Raw genomic sequence first — 18,628 nt, forward strand, 5'->3', positions numbered from 1 at the left:
TGCCCCTGTTTGTTTACAGGAGCACAGAAGCCGCGCACAGGGAGCTTCCGGTCCGGGATGTGGCCGGCTCCTTCCATCCGTCCCTATCTCTCAGCGTTGTAAGCGCCCCTGTATACAAACCGGCACAGCCCAGCCCTCAGTATTTTTTAGCACCCGGATAACCCCTTTAAAGGTTTTGAAATGTCTCTTGTTTACATGTGTATTGAGAGCAGGAACAGATCTATGAGGATTTTACAGGTGGAAATCCTTCTCATTATAAAATTTGATGGGTGGTTTGGGTGGCCACGGCCCTCCTAGCAGGTTTGGACCCTGGGCTAAAAACTTCCCACATTATAATCTACTACTGTTTCCGAGATATCATCCTTATGAGGAGAACCGGGAGGCCATAAAACATATTGTCAAGTACATGACAATATGCCTATGCATCCAGCAACATTGAAATCTTTTAGTCTAAAGCGGGGTTTCTAAGGTGTATTATATCAAAGCACGACTTTCTGGATCATAATATGTTAGCAGAACGGTATATCCCTTCATTCTCCTTGGCTGTTGATTTAGGATTGAGGTAGAGCTTAGAGAGAAAATGTTGTATTTACCAATGTATTACATGAAAGAACAATCCAAAATTTGCTATAGGTTTCTGCACTTTGTTCTTGAGGTGCTTTGTACATATTTATCGCTAAGATCAGGCTAAGATCAAGTTAAGTCGCACTCTTAGTAGGTCCCTGGAGGAAACCTTAAGGGCTGGTTATTTTAGTACATGTAGTCCTCTTAATTCTTCATGTTCTGCTTGGCTTTTGCTAGAAAGCAGAGATATCAGCTGAATCAGTATCACAAGTTTTAGGTTTTTTTTTAGATTACCTTCTATAAATATCACAATATATTATGATGTGGTATTTAGTTAAAATTGGGGATCACTTTAAAAAATTCTCTCCGTCAGAAAAGGTACTCTGGAGGACTGCATTGTGTAATAACTAATTTATCCTGTGGTGGTGCTGCAAGGAGATTGAACACTTCTTGGTAAGTTTTCCCACTGATTGTTGCAGATTTCGAACACACACATTCACATGAAATTGTGATAAGGAATGAACAACATGTTTTTTGTCAGTAAAACAATGAAAAACATGTGTGGCTCACTCTCGATCACAAGTATTTTGCAGTAAATGATTCTACGTCATATTCATAGGCTGTTACACTGTGCAGGAACACTTCAACCCTCCCACTGTGTGAGATTATAGCAGAGCCCTTCTGGGTCATTAGCATCATTTTAAAAGTTGATTTTAGAAGGTAGGAGACCATGGATAACAAATATAAGAAGAGTACCACAGTCACGGTGCCGGGATCTATGAGTAAGTGTCCCTGGTTTATCATGATGGATTTTGATGGTAGATTTCCTTTATCGTTTTCTCGTATTTTGCATGGTCAAAACTGCTGACAGCTTGTCTTGAAGTTGCCTCATCTAATGCTGAGTAGTGATCAATGACTACAGCTCAGGGTCTGTTAAGTTCTTGTTTTTTGGCTGCATTTAAGGTATATATCAGGAGTACATCTTGTCCAAATTCAAGACCCAAATAGGTTCATGACGAAAATGTATCGCCCTTTTATAAATGCAAAGACGTAACTGTGTAACTAAATACATTTGCAGTGTAATTGAGAAGTGTTTTAGATTATTGTTCCCGTCAGAGCAGGCCTGTCATATTATTATTATTACTGTTATTCAGAATTTGTATATTTATTTGATTCTTAGAACTAATGACCTATTCTCTAATTAATAGAATACACTAAGCTATTGTTTTCAATAAGGGAGTGAAACGCATTGCTGAGCGTTCCTAGAAAAGCTGTTGTATAGTCTGATTTTACCTTGTTCGTAACTCGTACATATTAGCTCGGGTGTTATATCCTGATGCTTTCCACATCTTTGCCATCTCCCAGGGACTAGTGTAGGCTCCTAAGGGTCTCTGGCAAAGGTGTCAGCCGTGGCATAACACTACTTTTTTTTTGCAGAGGGGACACAATGTTCTCAGTTTGATGCCAATGAATAGAGCACAAAGACATTGTTTACGATGTGACAGTGACCAGTTGGGAGACTTCATGCTTCTTCTCTTCCAGTGCCACAGAAATTAAAGGAAACCTACCATGAGGAATCTATTATCAGAAGTAGATCTGATGGTAGATGCCTCCTGTCTGCCTCTGCCCTAATATGTAATTTAATAATCCTGAAATGCAACCTAACTTATTGAAAACTTTACTTTAGTAATATGTAAATGAACTGCAGAGGCTACTGGGGCGTGTACTAACCTTGCCGGACACTGGGAGCTTAGGCTAACCCTTGCCCAGTAGCCTTTGCAGTTAATTTACATATTACTGAAATAAAGTTTTAAACTTCCAGGATTATTAAATTATAGATTAGGGCAGAGGCAGGCAGGAGGAATCTACCATCACATCTACTTCTGATAGTAGGTTCACTATGGTAGGTTTCCTTTAACACCTGATTCCCAGATATAGGATTGCATCAAGTTTGATGTGGGGCTAACCCAGTGTTCTTAGCCAATCGACCAGTGTAGATACTACTTAGCCATCACCCCAGTTTTTTACATTTAATTAAGACTACCTCACCTTACGTTTCCATAAAATTTTCCTTAGAATAGAATTCACATATACTTGTGTCACATGTACTACTGTCACCTATACTTGTGTCACATATACTTGTGTCACCTATACTTGTGTCACATATACTTGTGTCACCTATACTTGTATCACATATACTTGTATCACCTATACTTGTGTCATGTATACTTGTATCACATATACTTGTGTCACCTATACTTGTGTCATGTATACTTGTATCACATATACTTGTGTCACCTATACTTGTGTCATGTATACTTGTGTCACATATACTTGTGTCACCTATACTTGTATCACATATACTTGTATCACCTATACTTGTGTCATGTATACTTGTATCACATATACTTGTGTCACCTATACTTGTGTCATGTATACTTGTATCACATATACTTGTGTCACCTATACTTGTGTCATGTATACTTGTATCACATATACTTGTGTCACCTATACTTGTGTCATGTATACTTGTATCACATATACTTGTGTCACATACACCTGTGTCACCTATACTTGTGTCATGTATACTTGTGTCACCTATACTTGTGTCATGTATACTTGTGTCACCTATACTTGCGTCATGTATACTTGTATCACATATACTTGTGTCACATACACCTGTGTCACCTATACTTGTGTCATGTATACTTGTATCACATATACTTGTGTCACCTATACTTGTGTCATGTATACTTGTATCACATATACTTGTGTCACCTATACTTGTGTCATGTATACTTGTGTCACCTATACTTGTGTCATGTATACTTGTATCACATATACTTGTGTCACATACACCTGTGTCACCTATACTTGTGTCATGTATACTTGTATCACATATACTTGTGTCACTTTAAAATAGACCCTGCTTGTGCCAAATTCATTAATTTCATAGACTAGTTTTCACAATACTGAATTCATGTATTGCGATTTTGGCGCAAATTTTCATTTAGGTGCATGTTTTAGTGCAAAATGATTCCAGTCACCCCATGGCGTAGGAATTGGACAAAAAACACTACCGAATTTATCAAGACCAACAGCTCCTTAGTGGGACATGTGTGCCAAAAATGAACAATATTCTGACAAAAGAACAATGTTATGAGTCAAAACAAAAAACAAACAAATACAACATGCAAAGATTCACTTGATAAATTCAGATAAAACAAAAATGGAACTGAACATAAACAACCATGTCAAAGACAAATTGTAATGATAAATTCCCCCTAGTGACTGTGGTCAGATAGCAATAGAATAGCACAATAAGACTGAAATTAGACCAAATTCGTATCAAAATCAGATGTCTTTTCACTGACCAAAAACTTACTGGGGCACATTTACGTACCCAGACCTGTCGCGATTCGGACGGTCCGACGAAGATGAAGTCCAGCACGATTGACCAACATCGTGCCCCCAAGATCGTGCATGTGTCGCTTCCCTGCTGAGGTCCGCCGGAGTTCACCTTCTTCTTCCCGGTATATGTGAGTGCGTGTCTTGCGACACAATTTGCGATGTTAAATCCTCTACATTGTCCGATCGTCCAACGTCCTGCCTCCCGATTTGTGTTGCGTAAAAGCCGGTGCCGATGCGCCAAAATCCGATCGCGTGCACCAAAAACCCCTGATAAAAAACGGCGCAACACGGAAATCGTCGGGAAACCCGAAGAAAATGCAGTCCGCGGACCCTTAGTAAATGAGCCCCATTGTTTCACACCCGGTTCGTAGGCAACTGGCCTTTTAGATCTGTAGTTTTGATGCTCTCCCCATGTTTTCAGGGGTTTTTCCATGGCTACACAAGCTTTTGAGCATTAGCCACGATAGGGACAAAAACTGATGTGAGTTATTATAAGTTTTGTATTATTATTTTGTGTTATTGACTCTCAAATATGCTGGTTTATGTTTATAAAATTTATGACAATGTAGAAAATCTCTGCTCTATATGTCTGTTGCCCATAGCAGTAGAAACTTACACATTGCAGCCTGCCCACTATTACAATTTTTTTTATTAAAAAAGAGGTTTAAGCAGTGCCGTATTTTGAGTCCTGTCATTGTTCTTCAATATTGTACCCCTTTGTTGAAGGCTTCTGAGAACCTCATTTTATTCTTACACAAGACTTGTACTATCAATAAAAAGACAATATAAAACATGTTGACAGGTTCACTTTAAAATTGCCCAAGTCCTTTGGCAAGAAGACCTAGTCCTGTATTCCTTCCCGTATCAAGCTATAGGATTTGGCAGGGAATTTGATGGAAAATGATGTATTGAACCTCTGAGAGTAGAATGATGTACCCAAAACAAGACTCCATTGGTTCCCCTCCTGGCAGCTATACCAGTTCCTGGCTGTCACCTACGTGCCTCTTGATACCTTTTCCAAAAGAACAAGGTATTCCAATAGTTTTGGACAGAGTCACAATGAGTTCTGTGTAGTTGCGTTGTGTAACACGGCACTGGAAACTTTCATTGCGCACTGCTGACAGAGACTGTTTGTCGCATCTTACCTCATTGCACTGGACAATTGACAAAGGCTTTGTGGGGAGGATACCTTGTAAAAAAAGACTGATTATCATATAAACCGTAGATATAGATATGTTTCCAACCATAGAAACTGCAGATAATATCACCAATATAAGAGAGAAATATTACATATTCTTATCAGCCTCACCACTTACTCCGCATCAATGACTTTGTAGTGTTCACATGTTGATACACGATAAGGCCCTTGAGCGAACTAATCCCATAATGTATGAGATGACTTTCATGATTAATATACTGTAATGTGAAGTTACATTGTCTGCTTTATTCTATTGTCACATGAAATCCGACATAAAGTTGGCAGAAAACAAGTTGTAGTTAGGTAACATACCAGAAGGATCTTCAGGTTCAACCCACTTGTTCATCAATTTTATTTTGTAACAAACATGTTCAAGGTGGAACTGGTGGACTACATTGAGTAGCATCCACCCATTATTATATTATGTAAGTGGTGTCAGTGGTTTCTATATTGTTTGCTTTGTATCAAAGTTCTTGTAAATGGACATACTCGTTGACATCTATGAGGCATACTTTACCACTGTACGCTCTAAATTTCATATGACCTAGTATACAGCTTGTCAACTAGACAAATCAGTGTGTTTCCTACACTGTGCTGATGAGATGCAAACACTTTGAAACAGTGCTGTCTACAGTTGGGATTCTGTTCCTTATGGAATAAATATACAAGTTTTGGCTGTTATCCCACATCATGTTATAAGACATGTTAAGGGGACTGTCTTACAAAGTAGCCAATAGGCAATGTTTTCTTTATCCCATCCCGGTAAATGTATTTGCATTTACCCAAAAATCCCAATTATAGCATCAATGACAGTAATTCTCCACATGTCTACAGAGGCAGACTTTAATGGCAAATTCTCCATAAGGATTTTTTTTTACTTCTATGACCCGATTTCATATAACAGCATAGAGGGTTTATGTTGGATTTATATGGAAAAATTAAAGAAAATGTCACCCAATCACTTAATTGATTTTTAAATTGCCCACAAACCCTGAAAAAAATATTTAAACAATAATAATCCTTTATTAATATAGCGCACACATATTACACAGTGCTGTCCAAATTGGTCCCTGTCCCCAATGGGGCTCACAATCTAATCAACCTTCCAGTATATTTTGTAAGTGTGGGAGGAAACCCATGCAAACACAGAGAGAACTTAGAAACTCTTTGTAGATGTTGACCTGGGTAAAACTTGAACCCAGGACCCCAGCACTGCAAGGCAGAAGTGTTACCCGCTCAGCCACCGTACATTCCTATTCCTACACCATCCACAGATGGAGATTCATGTGATCTGTCCATGAGCAATCGCCCTGCCAGAACCTTATGATAATATTCATAAATGTAAGATCAAGGTCCTCGCAGGGTGATTGTTTATTGACAGTTAGAGATCACATGACTCTGTCTGTGGCCATTTTATGGTCAGGAATGTTTGGCAGGACAAGAGGCTTCACCTTACATAATAATAAGGCTATTAGTAGATGTATATTGGTAAATTACTTAATATCCTTCCTCCCATACTTACACACATATTACTAAAAACATGAGGTAAAGTGGCCGACCCCTTTAAATACTATATGCTTGTTTTTCCCATCCTAATTAAATTATTAGTTTCTTATACTATAAAATTCACTTGATGAGAGGTGTCTCTAAATTTAGATATCATTTAGCCAGCATTTAAATTTGTATGAAAGTGTGAAAAATAAAAACAATATTATTTTCAGTTTTCCTAGATGAGAGATGTCTCTAAATTTAGTTAACATGTAAATTTGTGTGTAAGTGTGAAAAGTGAGCTAAGTGGAAATTTTGTCTGTTGTGTTTTGTGACTTTGGCAGCATAGAAAGGAGAACCATTCCAACATAGTAGTGAAGGACGTGTTTTGTTGATGTTTTGGCCTATGACAACTGACCAATTGCATTATTTTTGTTGTATATTATGTGTGAAATTTTGCTGTTAGATTTTTTGCTCCATTCTTCAGTAGATCTGAGACTGAATTACCGCCAGATTTTTATATACACCACTTTTGCTGAATGAGAATAAGTGTTTCTCTGTCTCGGTAAAAATGACACATAGTCTAGACATACTGTAGTTTTCTATAATCCCACAAGATTGGCCCCCTCATGTGGCAATGAAGTGGAATGAGGGTTCCTATTCTACATAACAGCTTTCTTAGGAGCTTACTTGTCAATATTTCAGCCACCAGAATTGGGACGTACAAGCCCTAGCCTGGGAACCCATGGGAACATCCTAAACTAACCAAGACCATGGGGCTTATTTACTAAGGGCTCCGCAGCCGCACTTTCGCCGGGTTTCCCAAATTTTTCCATTTTACTCCGAATTCCGAATGCTGGGACTTCGGCGCACTTGTTAGGATTTCGGTGCCGGCTTTCACGCGACAGAAATCGGGGGACGTGGCCGACGGACAACACGATGGATTCGGAAAAACCACAGAATTTAAAAAACGAAATGTGTCGCAAGATCAAGCACTCACATGCACCGGGACGAAGCAGGTGAACTCCAGCGGATCTCGGCGCTACAGCGACACCTGGTGGATATCGGGCGCACAGACCTTAGTTAATCCCAGCAGAACCCAAATCCTCGTCGGAGAACGCATCGCTGAATCATGTGCCCTCTTGACTTTGGGCCAGGTTGACTAGCTAGTTCATGGAATCACCAAGACACAACTATGAAGTGAATGTTGACGTGAACTTCTATCCAACAACAGTTGGAATGGAGAGGAGCAAACAAGCCCAGAACCCATTCACTTACAAATTCCCAACTAGGGTTCAAAAACTTTTGTCCATATCATCATCGAAACATGATATACCAAAATCTGCCCTTCTCGCACTCATTTAGTTGGATGTATGATCTAATATGCTATCTAATAAAGGAGCAAGTGAGGCACTTTATTTGTCCCTTTCAGACTCACCTCCGGCATGTGACACTTTGCGGGTTGGCAAGATTAATTTTTGTCCCTTTTTGTGCTACAAGACAAGTACATATAGAACATTACTGTACTTATAAAGGGTGTGGACCATACCATACTCTGGGAAAGTGAAGTGGTGTGGAGCAGCAAGAAGCGCTTGTAAATCCTATGATCCTATATTAGTACTCTTCATCTTTATTTTACAACCAAACTCAGTGCCAAAAAGTCTTTAGGGTTTTGTACTATATAATTAGCTGTTTCCTTCCTATATTTTAACTCAACGTTATAACATGTTCAGCAGTGAATTATGGGCCTTTATAAGTCATAAACTACCTGCAAGTTTAATAAAGTTAAATGTCCGACCCTGTCATTATCTCTATCTTTATGTGTTAATTATTTTACAGAATGGAAGCTTTAGAGAACTCACTTGTGCAATAAAGTTGCCCTCCTGGCCTTCGGGTACACGTGCATATAACTTGTACTGTACTGTACAGTTTGTAAGACGGCTTCTAATTGCACCTTCCTCTCAATAATTATAAACCTTACTGTACACACTTCTATATTACAATACTGCTATGGGATTTTTTTACTTTTAGGCGTGTATGTTTTTACATTGTCACTTTTGCTGGAGAGAACTGTACCTTCCTAAAGTGCCAGCCAGTCCCTAATTCTATTTCCTGCCAGATTAGGATCAGGGATGCGGTAACACATAGGGAACATGCTAGGGTTCTGTTCACACTTCCATGAGGCTTTAGCTACTTCATGATGGCTAGTCTTCAACACTTCCATGGTTAGTGTCACACATGTACATTGGGGTTATGGCCTCCATCGCCGAAGCCATCACATTTGAATAAAAATATAGTGCTATTTAATTCCAGCAAAGCAGCAGACATTTTTTATCAAAACATTTTAAACACCATTATAATTGCAGTCCGTGGGGGTCAAAGTTCGACAGATGCTCCTTGGGTCCATCAATTTGTGGGGACCCGTTTTCTTCAACCACTGCAGAATTTACATTAACATCCTTCAATTTGGGTTGTCTTCTTCCTCACTACCTACATGTTTTCTACTGGTGTCCATTATGGACAGTTTGGCTTTTTTTTAATGCTACCATATGAGCAATAAAATGAGACTTGGACATGGTGAACACCAATCCCCGGCAGAACCAATTGACTTAAAATGATGGTCATCATCTCAAAAATGCTTAATATCAGATGTGGACATGTATGGGTTATACAATTTCTAACCAAAAAATAAAATGAATAGCCTTGAATGTCCTCATTTCACATCCACTATTATAATACTGTTATAAAAGATTGATTTCCCCAAATATTAATTACATGACACCATTCCCCAATAGTGGATAGTTAAGTTTTCTTTGAGCTGTTAATAATTTATTCCATCTGTTAAATGTATATTGCCGCCGGCTGTCTGCTCCCTCCATGGACATGTTAAATTACAGGTTGCATCAGTGACTCTTGTTATTTCAGCCAGGTGCATCAGAATTTCTGCTGAACTCGTAGATAAAATGACATTATATTATTACTCAGTGTATCTTGTATCATATGTAATTGTTAAAGGAGTTCAAAGGACAAAAGGATTGTTGTAGTATAACAGCCTGGTCCTTCTTTCCAACCAAAAAATAAATAGGCCCTATATGCGGTATACTGCGCCCTCACTAGTGTGTTGCCTCCCAGTACTACTGCACTCTTTGTAAACTGATCCTCAGTTGTGACATGGCGTCAGCACTACATGCCTGCTACAGCCACATCTGTTATGGCTCATTAGCATAATTGTAAACGTTGATTTTAGAAGGAAGGAGGCCATGGATAACAAATATAAGAGGATTACCACAGTCACTGTACCTGGATCTAGGAGTAAGTGTCCTTGGTTTATCATGCTTGATCGGCCGTATATATGGTGGCCATATGCTAGCTGCTAGTTGCCGAACATAATGCATGGCACCGTACCTTGTCATCACTGGAAAAAAAGATTGAGTGTGCCCAATTTTTCGCCGTACGTACGACCCTGTGCAGCACGCCTTCCTATGTAGATGGGAGGTGTCACACTACGCAAAAGTGTCAGGATGGGGATATCTAGTTATTTTAATCGGTGCCCCTTTAAATTTGTAGCCAAGCAATGGGGTGGATCATCTCTACTATACTAAAGGCAGCTCATATTAAAGCAAACTGCTTTAAATCACTGCAGAAGCAGACAAACCTACCTCCAAAGAAGGCTATAGATAGACCTTTAAAAACTATAGGCCAATGTTGCTTTTGCCAGCAGATGTTCCTTGGCTTGACTTACTTTTGGTCTCAAAAGGGATCTGGAAATATTTTACTGCCAGATACCTCTGCCATCAGAGAATAACCCCAAAGAACAAAAGGATCGGGCATGTTAAACTATATCATCCAGATCCTTTCTTTACACTATTGAATGAGAGGTCAAAAACCACTTAAGTTGCCCATCATCTAAATGTCTCCAAAAAAGCTTCTTAGAGCATCGTGACCCGCTATTGGACCAATAGCAATCCGATTATAATGGTCTATCCTAAGGAGTGGAAATTTGTTTTTCAAACTTGGAAGACCTTGACTTAAAAAATCTAAGTCTGCTGAACGTGGACAATCCATTTAAATACCATATTTCTGTAAAGATTCATATTATTAAACCATATTTATACGTAGTTACAATGTGATAATCTTAGCTTTGTTGTTAGTTTGTCTAGAGAACTTTATTTCCTCAGTAGACATTTCTCAGAATGTTTATGTTCATATAACAAGGTGCAAAAAGCAGTGCGTTAAAAATAGTGAAGCCTGCCTGGCTTCATGGACAATTAGGCGCGCTAATGATAGAGACAGATGTCTCCAGACTCGGGCTTACTGAGCACGGAGAGTGGTTGCAAATGTGCAGCTCTTGGTGTTAAAGGGATGTCTGCATGCTGAAGATATCATTAACAAGGACAAATTATCAGTGGGAAATATCATCCAGATGCAGCGGGAAGCACACAAATATGCAGATGGGAAGATTCAGGGGTCACAAGTTATACAAAAGTAACAGCTCAATTTATATGGCTTTAAAGCCAACTTGTGACCATGTAAATGCAGTTTGATACGGAGGCAGCATGTTACAGAGCAGAAAGAGTAGTTTCAGTATAACGTATATGTTATGTACCTATAAATGATCTTTTTCTGTGCTGTGAAGTCTGGAGGGCGGTCTCATCATTGATGCTGTTTCCCTCCTAATATATGGGGGGCTGTCAATCACTGGCCTGTTTAATGACTTCACAGCATAGACAAATGATGAGATTTTAAAGGATTGTACTGAGTTTTATTGTTAGGACATTGTTATTGTTAGGGTACAGCAAACTACTGGTACAGCACCTTTCACTGTCTATGAGAGTATTGGAGATACCAAACCTGTGCTTGACAAGTTCTGACTGCTTTCATAGTATTGAATGGAGCGCAGGACACAGGCCCAACCTGCCGCTTCATTTAGTTACAGAGAATGAGATCCCCATTCTCTTGATCAGCAGGGACCTTTTTTTTTTGGGATCATTGGGGTACCCACCATCGATGACATTGTTACCCACAAGATAAGGGATAACAATACTACTTGGTACAACCCATTTAAATGTGTCCTCCTGAATCTTGTCCCATAAATCTATAGAGCAATCTGCTCAGCTCCTCCTGCTCTATGACAAGATGGCAGTCAAGTACTGCATTTTCATGCTGACAGCTTCTCTTTAATACCCCATAAGCTATAATGATACAACAATGACTGCTGGTGTACAGGTTTCTATGTGGTTACTGTTATTGCATAAAATCTGAATATGACACTGTCCTGTGACTTAACATTATTATAAGTCTTATTACAAGTCTTATGAGTTCATACATTCATGTGAACTACTTTACTGACTTTTGCCTTATTTGTGTTCTTTTTCTACAGACCAGAAAACTGACGAAAGCCGAGCGCCAGAGGTTTAGTGAAGAAGTGGAGATGCTGAAAGGTCTACAACATCCAAACATTGTCCGTTTTTACGACTCTTGGAAGTCCATCGTAAAGGGGCAGATATGTATAGTCCTAGTTACCGAGCTCATGACTTCGGGGACTCTTAAGACGTAAGTACAGATTTACATATTCTTTAGGTTATGTCATTAATGTCTGATTAGTAGAGTTCTAAACAATCAGAAGAACAAAGCTGCAGCAGCTTGGTCTAGCTCAGGTCTTTTTTATTTGAGTACTGGAGCTGCCATATCCAAACATGCGTGCCAATGGCCAGTGCTGCAGCTGAGCCTTGTCCATGTCCATGGTCATACATGAATAACTTGTACATTTCATGTTGTATGTAAGGAGCCAATCATGATCACCCTAGAAAAGCTTAAACAATTAGTATAGTATACTATACTAGTATAATATGAAGCAAAATATGAAACATACAACCCTACAGTAAACTAGTAGCTAGAGTAGTCCAATGGGCTTCTGAAGTCTACTCACCCTCTTTGTAATCTTCCATTACTTATTTTTCTGCTTATCTCTAAATCGTTAAAAAGTTGCCTTATTTTAATATTTTAGCTACTTGAAGAGATTCAAAGAGATGAAGCTGAAGGTTTTACAAAGATGGAGCCGTCAAATTCTGAAAGGCCTACACTTTCTCCACACTCGGTGTCCTCCTATCATTCATCGAGATCTTAAATGTGACAACATCTTCATCACGGGACCCACAGGCTTTGTGAAAATTGGGGACCTGGGACTTGCAACGTTAAAAAGTGCCTCTTTTGCGAAGAGTGTAATAGGTAATTACTACATATATACAACATGAATAATTTTTTACTAACTCTGATTTCTAGTAAATTGCAGGCACAACGAAATCTCACTCACTTTCTGTGCCTGATCAACTGAGTGAAATTTTGACAAATTTTATAACTTTTTAAAGCTTAAATCGGGGGTCCATCGGTTTGACCAGCTAACCATGCCAACTTCCCTACCCACTTGTCCAATATATAGTGGCCTTAAAAATGCACATTCACACACAGTTATATAAAACAAGCCCATTAGGTTCCAACAATCCAATTTTTTCAACTTTTTGAGACCAGAATTCTAGTATGTATGGTTGAGAACTTTTCATCCCCTATGGCAAAAGTCTTCACTCCCAGATTGCCAGTCCGGGCTTGTCATGTGTCATGTTAGCAAAACATCATATCAGCTTTAAATCCACGTGGCATCATCAAAAACGATTATTTGCTATAAGAGTTTGTCCTAGAACAGTGAGATGATGGTGACATCATGTTTCATATCTTCAGGTACGCCAGAGTTTATGGCGCCGGAGATGTATGAGGAGAAGTATGATGAAGCCGTTGATGTCTATGCCTTTGGGATGTGTATGCTGGAGATGGCCACCTCTGAATATCCCTATTCTGAATGCCAGAATGCTGCACAGATCTACCGCAAGGTGACCTCAGTAAGTATCCACACCCAGATGTAACTTGAGATTCACACTGAGCTGCTCTTAAACATGGTAATCCATGAGGCCAAATTACAGTTCATTACAGATTATAAATAGTTTGGAAAGACGGTGTAAAAGATGTTTCAATAAAATACATATTGAGGAAACTCAATATGTAATAATAGTGTTATTACATAAACCATATCCATAAAATATTCACAAATAGCACAAGTCAAAGTATGTTCAGCTACTAGACTTATCTATAGGTGTGGTGTAAATCTTTGTAGATGACCCTGTTCAGGCAAAATCATATGCAGACCACTTCATGATCAAAATAGGTGCACCAAATTGCACTACATTGTGATGGAAGGTTAACCAACATATCCAGTTCCTCCACCAAAATACCATTCAGGTATTAACAATAATCATCTTTGAAATGCGATATTTCAAGTATTTTGTATGTTGCCTGCAGTTATCATTAGATGAAATCTCAACACCTGGAAGCTTTAGCAACATTACTATGTAATGTCCCTAGCAAAATGTCAGAGTAGACTTTGCCGGATAAAGACGTGCAACATGCAGTGCTGTAATGTCCCAGTCGGCTTGTGCTGGAACTTTAGATATTTGCCCCACTTTTCCATGGGTTGTATATGTATATATAGTTTCACATTGAACAATAAAACGAGAGAATATCCTAAATATATGGTCTATCTTTAAAGTAATTCTACCCTCAAAATCTAGCAAGGGACACGTACTCATAGATCCAAGCACCGTGGCCGAGGTAATCTTCTGATATTTGTTATCCATGGCCTACTTCCTTCAAAAGTTAACTTTTACAATTATGCTATTTAGCCAGAAAGGCTCTGGGTGTTACCATAGCCCTCCTGTGCTCTAGCTTCACAGGCTGTTCCACTGTCTCACCCTTCCCCCTGTTCCCTCAATACCCCCCTCCTCCTTCTGCTTGATGTAAGGAAAAGGAAGTTTCAGCACACAGTGGTAGGGGGAGGTGCTCCTGCACAGTGTAGCAAACAGCCTGTGAATCAAGTTCTCCAGCAATGCCCCCATAGCCATTCTGGCTCATTAGCATAATTGTAAAAGTTGAGTTTAGAAAGAGGCAATGGTTAACAAATATAAAAAAGATTACCACAATCATGGTGCCTGGATCTATAAGTAAGTGTCCCTGGGGGGAAGCACAAAACATATTTACTTGATTGAGTCCTAAACTACCTGGGCCATGCACACCTGACTGAATCACCTTGCAGGTATGAGGAGTATTAGAGATGAATCTGATGCTGCTCATTGTTAGGCAATTATAAGTATAAACCTTAGGACTATAAGGGTTTGTAGATAGTTGTGGAAAGTACATTGGGAGAGAAATTTAGAATGAAAACTATTTAGGGTACAACTACATAACACTGGGTATTAAATGGAACCTATCGATTTTGGACACCTAACAAGCCACAGGTCCTTATGGTCTGCACTTACCTGGGTCCGCAGCTTTCAGGACCTGCATAGTCATGTAATGCTGGCGTGGTACAACCTAGCTTCATGTGCATACATGTAGGTCCAGTGCATGCGCAATGAATCCAAAGTGTATTATACTCCGGAAGTGTATATAAGTGTGTATAAGTGTATTATACTCCGGAACACCGGAGATGGGTGAAATGGGACTAATCGGACTCTAGGTAAGTGTTTGTTGGACAGAGATAAGTTAAGGCGATTTTGAATACTCAATACCAGTTCCATAGGGACCTGTGAGTGGTTTAGTGTCCCAGATTGCCCTGAGAGGTTCCCTTTAAGGTAAGGGAACTTTTTAAATGTTTTTACTGTGTTATATCTAGAGTAGTATATTTATACCACATCTGCGGAATATCTACGTAATTTGCATGTACAGAATGTGTCAGGCAAATGGAGGATGTACGAACATTATAAATACATATTGTTAGTATTATAGAAACTGTGTTTTATATATTTGATTACATGCCTGGGAATGTTGTTATGTAAGAGCCGTCCTGTGGTGAAATGGTAATGGCCGTTGCTTTGTATACTTGGACTGTCGGGAGAAATTTTCAAGCGTAACATGAGATACATTAAATGATTTACCTTCAGATACATAAAAACTGGCAGGTACATGATAAGTTCATTGTTATTGTGGACCTCAGTGTCATTATGTGACCATCATTTCCAGGGCGGCGTGAGTGTTCTGGAAACTAATGGAAAATGCGCCTCTGTCGTAATGACTTGATAAGAATTTCCGATAAGGGGAGAAAGAAAGGTTTGTTCCCTCCACGCTGTGCTGCAGTATGTTCTTGGACACTAGGATGGCTGCTTCATGTCAATCAGTATGAGATTGAAAAGTAAGAGATAACTAGTGAGATGCTCACCGGCTGTACCACAGGAATGGAGTCAATAAGTCAAGGTAGATTTTCACAGATAAAATAGAAAGTCGAATAAAGTAACCGTGTTACATTTCAAGAGATTCAGTTAAGATGTGATGTTAAGGACCAAAGTGAATTTGCATTCTGGGAGTGGTGTATTTTTAGTTAATTTGGGTTACAGTGCATTAGAATCATATAGAACAGCAGATTAGGGTATTGCTAATGTAAGGGGCTTATCTATTAGATGTGGGACGCATTGGGACACAGATTTACTTACCCTGTCCTGTCGCGATCCCGCGGTGTGTTGTTCCGACGTGGATTCTGGTCTGGCGCAATTCACTAAGATCGTGCGTCCGAGTTCCTTCCTGTGTCACTGCTGCGCTGAGGTCCGCCGGAGTTCACCTGCTTCTTCCTGGTGCATGTGAGTGCTTGATCTTGCGACACAAAACCTTTTATTAATTCCGCGTTTTGTCCGAATCAGACAGGTTGTCCGACGGCCAGGCCTCCCCCCCCCCCCCCCCCGATTTCTGTCGTGTGCAAGCCGGCACCGATGCGCCACAATCTGATCGCATGCGCCAAAATCCCGGGTCAATTCCGCTCAAAATGGAAATATTTGGGAAACCTGACGAAAGTGCGGCGTTAGGACCCTTAGTAAATGAGCCCCATTAACTTTTATATTTAAAATGTCTACGGTGGCTCCTGCCTCTACCTTGATGGTTGATGTTGGTGGAGATAAGGCATTTGGGTTTTAACCACCAAGTCCATTTGTTTCCCCTGTTACCATTTGACACTCATGTACTACTCAGCTGAGCTGAGGGTGCATGTGTATTGGTGGAGTAGGTATTGGTGGAGTATGGCTAACTATGTCAATAATGTGTACACTAATGAAAGAGGTGTAAAGAAGAATTGGATTTCAACATGCCCGATTATTTGTTCTTGTAGGAAATAAACTACTACTAGAGGTCTCTTATTTCCCTCTTTGTGTTCAGAGCACATGCACACTCAGGACTTTGAATAGGGGAGTTCAAAGAATAGCAGGCGGACAATCACTGAACAGCAGTTTAAGGGTTCTTTCACATTGTCGTGTGTGTTCAGCTTCCTCTGCCCATTCGTCCATGATTGTCTCCGTTGTTTCTCTGTTATGTCTCCATGATGCATCAGTTTTGTCTCCATGTCCGCAAAAAAAAAGCTCAACATTGTTTTGAAAACTGCAGACCTGGTTTTTCAGCCTCATCAGTGAAAAAAAACTTTTTTATTAGATTATTTTTGCAGATCCATAGACTTCTATTGCCTTCCATGATCCACATCAGTGAAAATTTTCATAATTTTTTCATGGATAACAGATCAGTGAAAATACAAGCCAATTAGAAAACACCCATTTGAGAGGCGTCCGTGGAAATCACCGAACCATGGGCACGAAAAACAAAGCCAATGTGAAAGAGCCCACAGGTGTATTGGCATCTTTAGGTTGCTTAAATATTAGGAGAAGGCCCCTTCCTTAGTGGGTTTTGGACCAAATTAACACCTTTCATTTCACACATAAATGTCCAAATTAAAGTGTTTTAATGGTCATTATGAGAAGATGTCCTATTCAATTTACAACCTGTCATTTAGTTCCTTGGTTTCAATTCTCAGTTGAAGATTCGGGCAGTCATACACATTCTCTATTAATAGCCTTGTAGCTGCAAAGGTGGGATGTGCTGTTCAATCTTGTCAATCAAGAAAAGGTGCAAAATTGCGCCATTTTCAGAAGCAGTCGGGGTCCCAGAAGTTAGACCCTTAAAATTTCCCTCTTAACAAAAATTGAGTTTTGAAATGTTGTCCTCTTTGAAAGACCCATTTAATGGCAAGATTTTTAAAAAGGAGTTTAAAGAGTAACTGTAAAGGTTTTTTTTTCACAAATTAATAGCTCTTGGGATGTAAAAAAAACTTTGCCTATTATCTTTGTTACCTATATTCAGTAGTTTCCTTGCTATAGCACTCAGATTACCTCATTGCTGCAATGGCTGCTTCCTCTTTATGTGCTGATAAGCCCTACAAATCCGTATTTTGTTTACACTTTGTTTCTGGTCAGTTTGATGGGAGGGGAGGAGCTGTCGCTTCCTGCTCACAGGGGAGGAGGTCATGTGACAGTGTATGTAGTAGAGCTGGAAGTGGGCAGAACAGTGAATGCAGATGTCTCCTGCACAGAATAGTGAGGTACATGATCTCCCCTGTGCCCTATCAGTCCCTCCATCGCAGTCTGTGATTCTACAGAACTTTATCTGTCTGTCTCTGCTCTTCTCGCTGCTCAATTCCCCCACCGTGTCATCGTCAGTATCAGCTCTCTGCAAGGCTATAGACTGCATGTAAATGGTGTACTAATGATTTCTACCACTTATTACATGTTCCCTGCTCCTCCATGTGATGGAAGCTGCCAGTCTGGTCACCATATACATCCTGCATGTGCACTGTGCAGGGCTCAGTGGATTTACCTGTGGGAAACTAAATTTTGAGAGAGAACCCAAGGCATCATGGGATCTGTGGGCAAGCTAACTGGCCTCAGCATGAGGGCATAGACAAAAAGAAATAAGTCTCCCACTTCACCTCTGGTGTGAAAGATTTTCGGCAAACACTTTCAGAACAGAAAATGCCATAACTTTGGAAAGTTAAGGATGAGCAGCACAAAGAAGGCATCATTCTGTTTGCTTTCAAAGGGGAATCACATATAA

The 18,628-nt window shown here is 39.7% G+C and overlaps 1 protein-coding gene across 2 annotated transcripts in view; it reads left to right on the plus strand.

Moving 5' to 3' along the window:
* The window catches only part of WNK4 (WNK lysine deficient protein kinase 4), a 120,678-nt gene that overhangs the window by 60,058 nt on the left and 41,992 nt on the right, over window positions 1-18,628 (plus strand). For both annotated transcript variants that reach the window (XM_072111751.1, XM_072111749.1), the window contains exons 2-4: window positions 12,042-12,214; window positions 12,669-12,889; window positions 13,397-13,554. In XM_072111751.1, coding sequence (XP_071967852.1) covers window positions 12,042-12,214; window positions 12,669-12,889; window positions 13,397-13,554 — 552 coding nt within the window. The remainder of the gene's footprint in view (window positions 1-12,041; window positions 12,215-12,668; window positions 12,890-13,396; window positions 13,555-18,628) is intronic.

Source organism: Engystomops pustulosus, chromosome 6 (assembly GCF_040894005.1).
Source record: "Engystomops pustulosus chromosome 6, aEngPut4.maternal, whole genome shotgun sequence".
NCBI classification, from domain to species: Eukaryota; Metazoa; Chordata; class Amphibia; order Anura; family Leptodactylidae; genus Engystomops; species Engystomops pustulosus.